Source organism: Prionailurus bengalensis, chromosome D3 (assembly GCF_016509475.1).
Source record: "Prionailurus bengalensis isolate Pbe53 chromosome D3, Fcat_Pben_1.1_paternal_pri, whole genome shotgun sequence".
NCBI classification, from domain to species: Eukaryota; Metazoa; Chordata; class Mammalia; order Carnivora; family Felidae; genus Prionailurus; species Prionailurus bengalensis.
Genome location: NC_057356.1, coordinates 28,707,505 through 28,720,788, shown reverse-complemented (window position 1 = coordinate 28,720,788; position 13,284 = coordinate 28,707,505). Strand labels below are relative to the sequence as shown.

Here is a 13,284-nt window from a genome sequence, read left to right as displayed (position 1 = left end):
CCGGAGGGTCTGTACCCATCCCACTGCTCCCCACACAGACTGGGGACTGGGCGCTAGGGAGCACAGCTTGCTCACTGACACAAGGTGATTCCAGCAGCCCTATGGAGGGCACAGGCCACAGCAGAGAACTCTCTTGCTGCAGTGAACTTGGGCTGAGGAGGGCCAAGTCACACTCTAAGTTGCCTGACATTCACGGGCGTCTGCTGCTCTGCCCTCTCTGCCCACGGCAGGTGGCCCCGCTCATGGTCCAGGCCGTCAGAAAAGGTAACATCAACTATCTAAACATACAGCAGCAGCTGCCTGTCCTGTTTCAAGGTCTGGAGGGCCGGGGAGCCTGGGGGCAGCTGGCACTGAGGGCACACCCCTCCCTCCACACATCCACGGCCTGATTTTGGGTCCCAAGGACAGCTCCTCTAGTTTCCCAGGTGTGCACTCAGCCCAGGAGCAGGTGAGTGGGTGGGACAGGGACACCCCACCAGGGCACCCCTATCATCTACACCCTCTTGCCTGTTCCCTTGCCCCCCCTTCCTACTTCCAGTACCCTCTCACCCTAAAGAGGACACAGCCCAGAGCAGGGCCCCCGCTGTGGCTATTATAGGTAGGGTCAAGCACACTCACAGTTTGCTCCAATCAGGGACTCAATGCGCTCCCGGCGCCTCTGGCGAAGCCGGTGGACCATGAAAAGCAGAAGCGACAGGATGAGGAAGGAGGAGATGCAGCTAACGATCAGACGCATCCCACTGGCCATGGAGTCAAACAGGCTGTTGCCATCTGTTACAAGGAGAGGAAAGAAATCGGCTGTTCTCAGAAAAGGAGAGCCTGATCCCCAGTGCTTAGTGCTACGGGAAGGCCACAGCCCTCCACCACCAGGCATCTATGTGGAAAAGGCAACTTGCTTCCTGATTCCCTGCACTTGACGTCTTAGGAGAGATGGGAAAAATGAAAACGGCTGAAAGTCAAGAATACTGTGGTTACATCAAAGGAGAGAAGCAAATCATGGGCCAGGAAAGATGTTTTACCTTCCAGTCTAGCACTCCTAAGTGCCAGGCAATGCGCCCCTTCTGCCTAAAAGCTGGCGGGTGCTGTGTTATGGGCCCCTGTGTCCCCAACCATATAGTACAAAATCAGGCAGATATGACCGAGCCACTGGACTCTAGACCAGGGATGCTCACCTGGGCGACTCTGCAACTTCCAGGGAACATTTGGCAATGCCTGGAGACTCTTTTGGTCATCATCAACCACTTGAGGGGTGGAGGCACTACTGGCATCTAGTGGGTAGAGGCCAGGGATGCTGCTCAACATCCTGCTATGCACAAGAAAGCCCCACATCACAGCACTCGGCCCCAAATGTTGACAATTCCACCCTGCCTTACCCTGGCGCACACCGGTGCTGGTTAGGTGCTTGCTATGGAGCTGCTGTGGGTAGGGCACAGATGGTGATCATGGGATGAGGGGTGAGAGAAGAAAACTTGCACTGGCTGAGTGCCTACAGTGTGACGGACATCTCCAGGGGCTCCTACCTAGATGAGATGAGCCACTCACACCAAGTCATAGAAGAGCAGAACCAGGAAGTGGTCCCAGGAACACCTGCCTCCACAAACCCAAAGGGAAGGGCAGGGAGGCTTCAGTGCAGGGAGGGGGGCAGGCACAGCGAGGAAGCGACCTATAGCCACTGGAAGCAGGACTGTGTGTGGGTGTAAGGGCCAAGGACTATCGTATCAATCCATACCAATGCAGATGGTCAGAGCTCACACTTGCCCTCCTCCCACGGGAGCCAGAAAGCTTCCCTCAAAGCTGCATTTATTGCTGACAACACTTGGGAAGTAAATATGTGGAAATGATACATTCTCTCACCAATTAGCTGTTTTTTTTGGCGCCTCTGATCCTCTTCCAGACTCAAGGGAACATTTTGTCTCTGTCTGTGGGAGGAAGTCTGTCAGCCCAGGGGGCTACTGACATGTCTATTAATTGGTGGTCAGCTCAGAGATCGCAAGGGAGCACCTAAAGGAGCAGCCCCTTTGCAATGACTCTTAATCACTTCTAAAATAAACCCAAGGACACAGTCAAGGTCCCTGACCATTCCTCCATGATGATTACCAGGAAGGAGGAAGCATCTCCTAGAAGAAAGTCACCTGCAGTCAGACACAAAGAAGACAGCACTGTTCTAGGGTCAGAAGTCAGAGATCCCTGGGGACTCGCCACAACTGGTCCCTCCATGGGGCTCTGGACAGTACCAGACGGGGCTGTGTTCTGTCTTCCAGGCTACTGGTCCTTAGTTAACCCTTGGGCCCCAGAGGACATGTCTTGCTGGGGAAGATGCTGTTGCAACGGAAGGTGCCCTGAAGTTCACCTGGCCTGGCCCTTGGTCTGATGCTTGAGCCATCCCAGGTCCTTTTCACGCAGCTGCCCAGTCTGTGCATGAAGAACTTCAGTGATCAGGAACTTAACCATTTCACTGAGCTTGGTTACATGGTTAATGGTTTCAAATCTCTGTCAGAGATGGCAGGTGAAACAGAAGCTCAGCAGGAATCAGAGGCCAATGCCCTGGATTCTAACGTGGGCTCTGCTCCTGGCAGCTGCTCTGCTGGGCACCTCATCTCACCTCTTGGGAGCCTTGTGACCCCAGGCTTCCCCAGGGCACCAGTGCAGGACGGGAATGGAGAGCACCAGTTGCTCTGTGCCTCAGCCACCCTCAGAGCTGGCAATTCTGTTATTTTCATCTTCCATTAGGTGTGGTGGCCCAAGTGCATTCAATTTGTTTCCCTAGTGACAGTTGAACATCTTTTCAGCTGTTTGGCTGCCATCATGTGTCTTCTGTGGTGAAGTGTCGTATTAAATCTTCTCCCCACTTTTTAAAAAAAAAGTTTATTTATTTATTTTGAGAAAGAGAGAGAGCATGTCTAGGTGCAAGAGGGGGTGGGGCAGAGAGAAAGGCAGAGACAGAATCCCAAGCAGGTTCCGCACTGTCAGTGCAGAGCCCAATGTGGGGCTTGAACCCACAAACTGTGAGAGAGACCATGACCTGAGCTGAAATCAAGAGTCAGATGCTCAACTGAGCCACCCAGGCACCCCTCCCCACTTTTTAATAGGGTGGTTTCTTATTATTGGGGTTTATGGAGTCTTTATATACTCTGAATACAAGACTCTGACTTGTGTTTTGCAAATATTTTTTCTCTGCTGGTGGCTCATCTTTTCATTTCCTTAAGCAACTTTCAAAAGCAGAAGTTTTCAATTTTGATGAAGTCCAATTTATCAACTTTTCTTTTTTGGATCATGCTTTTGATGTCAGCTATAAATGTTGCCTATCCCAAGGCCACAAAGATTTTTGTTTTCTTTTAACAGACTTTATTTTTTTAGAGCCTATATTTTCTTCTAGAAGTTTCTGAATTTTGAGTCAATTAAAAAAAATTTTAATTTAAGTTTATTTATTTATTTAGAGAGAGAGAGAGAGAGAGAGAGAGAGAATGGGAGAGCAGGGGAGGGGCAGAGAGAGAAGGAGAGACAGAATCCCAAGCAGGCTCTGTACTGTCAGCACAGAGCCCAATGTGGGGCTTGATCCCATGAACCACGATCATGACCTGAGCCGAAATTAAGAGTCAGATACTTAACTGACTGAGCCACCCAGGTGCCCCTTAATTTTTATACATAGTAGAATGTGTAGTTAAAGGTATGTATGTGTATATATGTGTGTGTATATTTGCATATGGATGTAAAATTTTCCAGCACCATTTGTTGAAAGATTATCCTTTCTCTATTTAATTGTTTTTGTACCGTTGTCAAATATCAGTTAACCATATAAGTGTGGGACTATTTCTAGACTCTATTCTAGAGTCCACTGATCTATATATCTCTTGATAATACTGCAATGTTTTGTTTACCAGGACTGTACACTAAGTTTTACATCAGGTACCATGAATCCTCCAACTTATTAAAAACTGTTTTGGCTACTCTAATTCCTCTGCCATTCTACATAAATTTTAGAATCAGTCTGTCACGGGGCGCCTGGGTGGCGCAGTCGGTTAAGCGTCCGACTTCAGCCAGGTCACAATCTCGCGGTCCGTGAGTTCGAGCCCCGCGTCGGGCTCTGGGCCGATGGCTCAGAGCCTGGAGCCTGTTTCCGATTCTGTGTCTCCCTCTCTCTCTGCCCCTCCCCCGTTCATGCTCTGTCTCTCTCTGTCCCAAAAATAAATAAACGTTGAAAAAAAAAAATTTTTTTAAGAATCAGTCTGTCAATGTCTGCCAAAAGTCTGCTGGAATTTTGGTTGGGACTGCACTGTATCCATAGATAATTTGGGGGAATTAACTATATAATGATATTGAGTCTTATGATCCATGAACATGGTACACCTCTCCTTTTATTTACACCTTTGATTTCTTTCATCAGTATTTTATGATTTGTAGCATACAGACTGCACATATTGGTAGGGTTTATACCAAGGATTTCATGGTTTTGGTACTACTGTAAATGGTACTTTTCTTAGAAATTTCAATTTCCAACTGTTCATAGGCAGTATATATAAAAACAATGTAGTTTTATATATTGACCTTGTATCTGGAGACCCTGCTAAAGACACTTATTAGTTTTGGTATCTTTCCTGTAGATCCTCTGGGATTTCCTATGCAGACAATCATGTCATCTACTAAAAAAGATTATTTCACTTTTCTCTTCTCGTCTGGATACCATTTCATTTTCGGCATTGCCCTTGACCTCTTGAACAACCCTAAACAGAATAAGAGCAGATATCCTTACCTTATTGAAGGGGATACTTTCCCAAAGTCCCCAGTTTGGGTGGCAGTGTCTCTGTCCTTTTTGGAATACAGGCATTTCCCAGGAGAAAATGCTCCAACCTGGGAAGCAGTCAGGAGCCTGCAAAAGTAAGGCTGAAGCAAGAGGCAAGGAGAGGCCCTGGATAAGCTGCTCTGGCAGCACAGGAGAATGGCCTACAGCAGCTATGGTCTCATCCAGAGGCCCTGAAAGCCCTGCTCTGCTGAGAAGTCCTCAGGGTTGGTTAGGCTCTACAGGCCTTATATATATCTAATCATTCTTACAAGCTTGGATGGAGAGGTAAGGCAACACTGGTAGACTCCTAAGAAATGGAATGAGAAGTCCAGGTGATGTGACTTGTGAAAGCCAGAGGTTTGACTCATGTGGAAAATAAGTGAGTTAGAGGCTCAGAGTGATGTGGCCAGGACACAGACCTGGTAAACAATGAATAGGTGCTTGTCAGAATCCCATAGGAATTCATCCTACACAAGAGGTAGCATCTACCATGTGGGATAGGGAGGCCCAAGTATACTTTCACTGAACTCCATGTTCCCTGATGGCTCCATATCTGACTGCACATTTGGGACGTGTGCCAGAGTGCCCCATTTGGCTAAATCTCAGATACCGCTGACATTACTTTGCCCTCTCCCCAGAAGCCTTCCTGGCATGCAGGACATTGACAGCTCTCTACTCAAGGAGAGCTCTTGTTGTTGTGGCCCTCATGGGCTAACTCTAGCTGTTGCACCAGCACTAGGCAAACAGTATCTCCTTCACAGGGGCCCTGGAGGTTGGAGATGGCCTCCCTGCCCTGCCCAAGCTGTTCATCTACAGGGTCCACAAGCTCAGGAACGGCCACAAGTCCCTGCTCTCTCATATTGCAGCAGCCAAGATAAAAAACAAATTCATGCTTTTGATTTACATTTCTCTTAAGATCATGAATTTATAGAGATGCCAACTGCACTGGTGTGGAGAACAATCCAGCATGCTGTATGGAGTGTGATGCCCACTCATGGTCCTACAGATTACGTCGCTATCTGTTGCTCTTTAGTGTGTGTGTACGTGGAAAAGGAAGGAAGAGGGTTATCCAGAGACCACATGCCTACATAGTGTCTAACCACAAAGCACCACCTGGTAGAAAGGAGTTTTCTCTTGAAATTGAGGATAATATTTAATCTTTTTCTTGAAGATTTTAACAGTAAAAATCGAGGACTATAAGCAGTAAAAAGTGTCATTATCCTCCCGATCACCATAGCCAAGAAAGAGCTCAAGTAGGGACATAAGTCTTGAGAAAGACAGGCCAGGTCTGAAGCTATCATTTACAACTGATTCATGAACAGACACTCACACTCAAGTTAAAGATCACTGGTGCACAATACCTATTACCTGAGAGCTGACATGAGCCAACTTGAGAGGTGGCAGTTAGAGGAAGCTGGGTCATATGACACATACATGCCCACAAGAGTAATTGGCCAGCTCTGTGAACAAATGCTGCCATTGCTGCTATGCCATGTGCCATGAGCTCTCATAAGTCCCCACCACTGAGAAAGCAAAAAGACATGTAGGCTCCAGCTTGGAACAGGGAGGCTGACTCGTGACCCACCATCAGTCTCACCTGGGTCCAGGCACATGAACTTGCAGCACTCCTTGGGGTCCTTGCGGTACTGCTGGCAGCCCTGGGGCCTCTCACAGAGGGCAGCCACACACATCTCAGGCTCCCCACCGTGGCAGGTGCAGCTCAGGCATGGGTCGTCTCCTTTGGGGGTGAAATAGAACCCTTCATCCACCACATTGTCCTTGATGTCAACACATGTTTGACCTGCAACAAACCAAACACACACATGCCTACTACATATGCATTATCAGCAGGAGCCCTGACTCTCTCCACCTGGGGGGCAGATGACAAGAGAGGAGTTGGCAAGATCAACCTGGGAGCCCTCCCAGTGCTGGAGTGTGTGAGTCTGGCCCATGGCCGCAGGGAGTGGCTATCTGAGAAAGGTCACTACAGCTCACTATTAGGACAAAGCACACCTGGCCATGAGCCCAGACAGCTACGAGAGAGAAGAGTGCTAGATTCCTGGGAAAAGCCCATGGAGAAGGGTTTGCTTTTAAGTGTTTGCCTAAGCAGTTTACTTAGAGGTTTCCTCAACTTTAAGATGCAGCTGCCATGTCTACTAATCATTTTGTGACACATTTGAGAATGTGTCTCAAATGAGTCTCCCGAGAAGCTGCTAGTTCTGCTTGTGAAGACAGTTCACCAGTCCTAAGACAGACACATTGAACTGTATGCAGAGCTGACCTGGGGCTAGAGAAAGAGAAATAGCCATGGCCAGAGATAAGAGGGAGTTGAGAAGTCAGACATTTTCTGCCAAAGTCAGCAAGCAGACACAGCAGATGCCTGGGGGAAGGGATGAGTGATGAGGCAGGGGCAGTTCTCCAAAAGATACATGCTCAGTGAAAAGCAAAGGGACATAAGAAGTCTGTTTCAGTGTCTAAATGGAATAGAGATGTCTAGAAAAACTCATCAGAAATCCCACAACCAGGGGTCTGTCCCTCACTTTAAGACTGGCTACATAACTCATGTGGTCAGAAATCTACATAACTCATGTGGTCAGAAATTTTCAGAGCAAGAAACTCACGTAGAATTGTTCTCTGCTAGAAGAGAAAAAGAATGAAGAAAAATGAGCAGCCTTCAGAGAAATGCAGGACACCATCAAGTGCACCATCACAGACAAAACTCAAGTACCAGAAAGAGAAGAGAGTGGAAAAAGAAGAAATATCTGAAGAAATAAGGGCTGAAAACCTGACGAATTCATTGAAAAACAAAACCTATGTATGTAGGAAGCATAACAAACTCCAAGTTGGATAAATGCACAAAACCTAAACACATCCAACACATCATAGTAAAAGTGCTAAAGCTGGAGAAAAGGTGAAAACCTTAAAAACAGCAAACCAGAAATGACTTGTTACTGAGAAGGGGACTCTCAGAAGACTAACAGCTGACTTCTCGGCAGAAAGAACAGAGGCAAGAAGGCAGTGGGTAACATAACAACGGTGCTCAAAGAAAAAACTGTCAACTAAGAATCCCATATCCAGCAAACCCAGCTTTCCAAACTTGACAGCAAAATAAAGACTTTCCCCAGAGAGACAAGACCCAAGAGAATTTGTTGCTTTCACACTCACCTTACAAGAAATACCAAAGGAAGCCATTTTTTTAACCCCCCCTAAGGGAAGTTCTTCAGGCTAAAAGCAAGTGACCCTCAGAGAAGAATTTGAGTCCATACAAAAAAAAAAAAAAAGGCACCAGAAAAGATAATTATGTAATTATGAAAGACAATATAAATGAGTATTTTTTCCTCTTAACTGACTGAAAAGGCAATTCTATAAAATACTGTCTTTATATAATGTTGTATTGGGCTTCTAACATATAGAAATGTAATGTATGTGTTTGCCAATAAAGCCCAAAGGAGGTGTGTGGAAGCAAAGCTGCTGTGGGCTAATACAATGACTGGAGGTGATAATTAATAACCATGTATTGTTGGTTTGTAACACTAACAGACCTAATGTATGTAATAGTATTACTATAGAAAAAGGGAAAGGAGATGGAGTTATACAGAGGTAACATTTCACATATCACTGAAATGAACCTTGCATCGATCTGAATAAAATATATATGGCAAAATGCATATGTACACGTACATGGAATTAGTGGTTATAGTTGCACTTACCTGTGAATAAACTAAAGTCCTGAATGGTATACTTTAAATGGGGGAATGGTAAGGTATAGAATCTTGGATTGAGAGTAACTTGTTTTGCGAGTGTTCCACAAGACTAGCAAACATTTCTAATAAATTTTAACTTGATAAACAAATGATAACTTGCAATACGATACTGAATGTCACGTGATCACAAAAAGAGTCAATGGTTCTTCTATCTCTTTCTCTCCCTGCAGGATTGTGGGTGATCATATCCTATGCTCAGATGCTCGGTCTCAGGCTATTGTGTTTGCAGTAATCGGTGATTTTTCAGAAGGTTGGAAGGTGCCCACACTGGCACTACTGTATTTTTTGTCACTTCAAAGCACCTATGGACAGTCCTTTGCTTTTCCATACAAGAATACGCTTAGGAATGCCTTGCTTCATTCTAGGTCAGGCTGCCTGCAGATACAGACCCTTTCTTCTCCTGCCTTATTGCCAGTTACATTAAATACAGTATATGACAAGAGTTTATTAATATTGTACTGTAGTCAACATCTGTGCGAGCATATGCAATGGCCCCCATGCAGAAAAAGATTCCATTGAGGCAACAGATAACAGTGATTCCATTAGTGATAATGAAAGTTATCTTACATGATAACCCTCCTCTCTCCTGTCTCCCTCACACCAGCCATGAAAGTTTTCAAAGGTAAGTGTAGGTTAATTTATTTTTCTTTATATTCTGTGTTTTATTATTCTGTACTATATTATAGTATTGTAATAATTTTTATATGAATATTTTTGGGTTGCAGAACAAATCACCTGAGTTTCCATGATTTCTTATGGGGAAATTTGATATACAGTGCTTTGGATTACGAGCATGTTTCTGGAACAAATTATGCTTGCAAACCAAGGTTTCACTGTGTGTGAATTTTATCTCGATAAAGATGTTAAAAAAAATGATGGCTGAGATCTTTCCATAATTAATCAAACACATAAATTTGTCCTAAAAGGACAAATAAAAATAAATCAATAACAGTGTGATGAAATCTCAGTGTATCAACAAAGAGAAACTCTCAAAAGCAACAAGAGAGATGAAGATTACCTACTGTTCTGTGTTCCTTTAGGTAGGCCAGTCAGGTGTGGCCACAAGAGAAGCGACAAGGGAGGCACAGGAAAACAAAGAGTATTATACTCATAGGTCCTGAACCGACAGAGTCCTTGCATGCCAAGAGGGATCACACAGGAAGAGCACCAAGAGTGCTGCTCAACCAAGTGGGCGGGGAGCAGAGAAGGAGCGAGGACCCACAGCAAGAGCTTTACTGGGGGTCAGGGCAGAGAACACAAGTAAAAGCAGGAGGGGATTTCACTGGGGCATTTGAAACGTCACTAGGTCACAGACAGGGAAGGAACAAGAATGGGAACTTATGGCAGAGGCCAACCTTATTACACTGGGGCCCCTGGCCACCTGGATGGGGTGCTCATAGCAAGTAATAAGTTTTAAAATTTATAATGCACCTACAAGGAAAACCAAGGAAAGGTATACAACAGTTCAGAACAAGGACAGGCAGAAACAATAAAATAACATCTTCAAAGTTTTGAGAAAAAGTAACTGTTAACCTACAAATCTATACCCAGATAAACTAACATTCAGGATTGGAGGCAAAAATTACAGACTTTTCACACAGAGAGTAACAGAGTGTAACACTAACAACACAACCTCTTCTCAAAGAGCTGCTGAAGAATACATTTGAGAGATAAAAAGCCAAATGCAGAAAGAAGTGGGGTGCAAGAGGAAATAATAAATAAGAAACTGATAAACATATGAGCAAATATATATATAAATGCTAACTTCATAAAACAAGTGATTCATTTAAGAAGTGTTGAAACAGGGGTGCCTGGGTGGCTCAGTTGGTTAAGCGTCCAACTCTTTTCTCTTTTTTTTTTTTTAATGTTTGTTTATTTCTGAGAGAGAGAAAAAGAGAGCAAGCAGGGGAGGGGCAGAGAGAATCAGAAGAAGAATCAGAAGCAGGCTCCGGGCTCTGAGTTGTAAGCCCAGAGCCCAATGCGGGGCTCAAACCTACAGACCGCGAGACCATGACCTGAGCTGAAGTCAGACGCTTAACTGACTGAGCCACCCAAGCGCCCCTCTTTTTTTAAAGTTTATTTATTTTGAGAGAGGAAGAGGGAGAGCTTACACATGTAAGCAGGGGAAGGGCAGAGAGAGAGGAGGAGAGAGAATCCCAAGCAGGCTCCATGCTGTTAGCGCAGAGCCCAGTGGGGGGGCTCCACCTCATGAACCATGAGATCATGGTTCTGAGGCGAGATCAAGAGTCAGACACTAAACAGACTGAGCCACCCAGGTGCCTCAAGCATCTGACTCTTGACTTCAGATCAGATCATGATCTCATGGTTCATGGGATCAAGCCCCATTTCTGGCTCTATGCTGACAGTGCCAAGCCTGCTTGGGATTCTCTCTCTCTCTCTCTCTCTCTCTCAAAAATAAGCATAAAAAAAATAAAAGAAATGTAAAACAAAGTAAAATGAAAGTAACAGACAACATGTATACCCATACTTGAAGCTGGGGAACAACTAGAGCTAAAGCAATATAAGGTCTTTGTATTAACCAGGTGGAAGTTAGAGGCACTGTCTTTAGATTTAAAAAACAAATCAATTATGCCCTTTAAAAATGTAAGGATAACCACTAACAGGAAAGGCAGATATAATTTCTGAACCAGTATAAGAAAAAAAGAGACTAGAGAAAAGTTGATTAATCTCATATGAGTCAGTAAAAGATTTAAAAAAACAAGCAAAATTCTGGGTAAAGAGCACAGAACAAGGTGCTAAAATCAACTTGAAGACTTAATTAAAAGAGTACAAAAAGACATATTAAAAGGAAGCTAGCACAAAAATATTATGTAATAATAAAAATAGTTCATATATATTGAGAGCTTTCTCTATGCCAAGGACTATTCTTTGCACTGAGCATATGCTAACTATCTCTCCCAACAACACAGTGAGGTGGGTGCTCTACTACCCCCTGGTTCCTAATGTGGAACCCAAGGACAGAGCTCAAGAAATTGCCCAAAGCCAAATCTGGATTTAGTCTGGCTATCTATTAAGCCTCTTAACACCATTTTGTAGCTACCACTAGAAAAGAAGTAAGACTTTAAGCAAAGCTAACAAAAACTACTATGGATAAAAAGGGATTGTTAACATCATGATAAAAAGGTTCAATTCATCAAAAAGATATAATAATTATGAATACTTATGCCCCCAGTAACATGATCTCAAGACAAATAAAGCTAAAATTAGAGAATCATCAGGGAAGAATGGATAAATCCACATCCACAGTGAGAGATTCAAAATATATCTCTTTTTAACAATTGGTGTATCATGCAACCAAAACAGACCTGAACAATCCAAGAGTTTAAGCACATATGGAACAGTAACAAAAATTCTAACAAAAGAACATGGGAATGACTTCCTGGAAAGGAGAAATATACTGACTAGTTAGGGATAGGAAGCATCTTCTGGAGGTTGGGAATATTCCACATCTTGATTTGGGAAGTGGTTATACATGTGTACAAATTCATGAAACTTGCATTTAGGGAAAACTTTGCATACAGGGAAACTAAACTTTAAATGCCTTATGTTGGAAAAAACTAAAAATTAAGGAGATAAGGATCTAACTCTAGAAAATGGGAAAAGAAAAGGGTAAACTTAACAAAAGTAAAAGGATAGAAATTGACAGCAGAAAACAATAGCACAGAAAACACATACACAACGACAATCAGTTACTATCCAAAGCTGGTTATTTACAAAGATGAATCAAAGAGTCAAATCTTCCATAAGACTAATCAACAAAAAAGGAGGAAAGCATAAATATTAGGAACCAGGGGAGCCTGGTGGCCCAGTCAGTTAAGCGTCTGATTCAGGCTCAGGTCATGATCTCGCGGTGAGTTCGAGCCCCACGTTGGTCTCTGTGCTGACAGCTCAGAGCGTGGAGCCTGCTTCAGATTCTGTGTCTCCCTCTCTCTCTGCCCCTCCCCTACTCATACTCTGTCTTTTTCTGTCTCAAAAATAAACATTAAAAAAACAAAAGGAATAAAAAGAAGGTCATAATAATAAACATGAATGTTTCAAAAATCTTAAGAGAATGCAGAGAGAATTATATGTACAAAAATGAATTAGAAAATGTAGACATATAGGCAATGCCATAGATAAATAGGACTTACCAAATTGACTCAAAAAGAGCCAGAAAACTTGAGTATGTCCATAATCATTAAAACAACTAAATTAGTATCAAAGATCTACATCCAAAATACACACACACACACACACACACACACGTCTTAGCTCTGTTCACTGAAAGGGCATGAAAGTCATGAGCATAACTAGTGCCTAGGTCCTTTAAGGCTCTTTGGAAAAAGTTTGAGTCCAGAGAGGACAAGATGAACTAGAAAAAGAAAGCAAACAGAAGGAAATAATAAAGAGCAATAATCAAGTGAAATTGAAAAAAGAGAAAAATCAATGAATTAAAAAGCTGCTTCTTTAAGAAAATCAACCAAATCGATAAACCTCTCAAGATTGACAAAATCAAAATGGGAGAAACACAGATTACCAAGAGCAAGAATGAAACAGGGATTATTACTATAAATCCTGCAACCATAAGAAGGTTAATAAGAGAATACTATGTATAACCTTATGCTCATAAATTTGAATACTTACAAGAAATGAATCAATTCTTTGAAAACCACAAACTATCAAAAATTCACTCAACATGAAACAGACAATCCAAACTGTCTTATAACCATCAAATAAGTT

General features: G+C 43.4%; 1 protein-coding gene across 7 annotated transcripts in view; it reads right to left on the bottom strand.

The window, feature by feature from the left end:
* DGCR2 (DiGeorge syndrome critical region gene 2) overlaps positions 1-13,284 on the bottom strand; it is a 100,718-nt gene that overhangs the window by 5,131 nt on the left and 82,303 nt on the right. For 4 of the 7 annotated variants that reach the window (XM_043558106.1, XM_043558105.1, XM_043558108.1 and 1 more), the window contains 2 exons: positions 6,378-6,581; positions 619-771 (listed from right to left, as the gene is read on the bottom strand). In XM_043558106.1, coding sequence (XP_043414041.1) covers positions 619-771; positions 6,378-6,581 — 357 coding nt within the window. Of the gene's footprint in view, positions 1-618; positions 772-1,172; positions 1,269-6,377; positions 6,582-13,284 lie in introns of all 7 variants that reach the window. The other 3 variants (XM_043558104.1, XM_043558103.1, XM_043558107.1) reach the window with 1 other exon arrangement.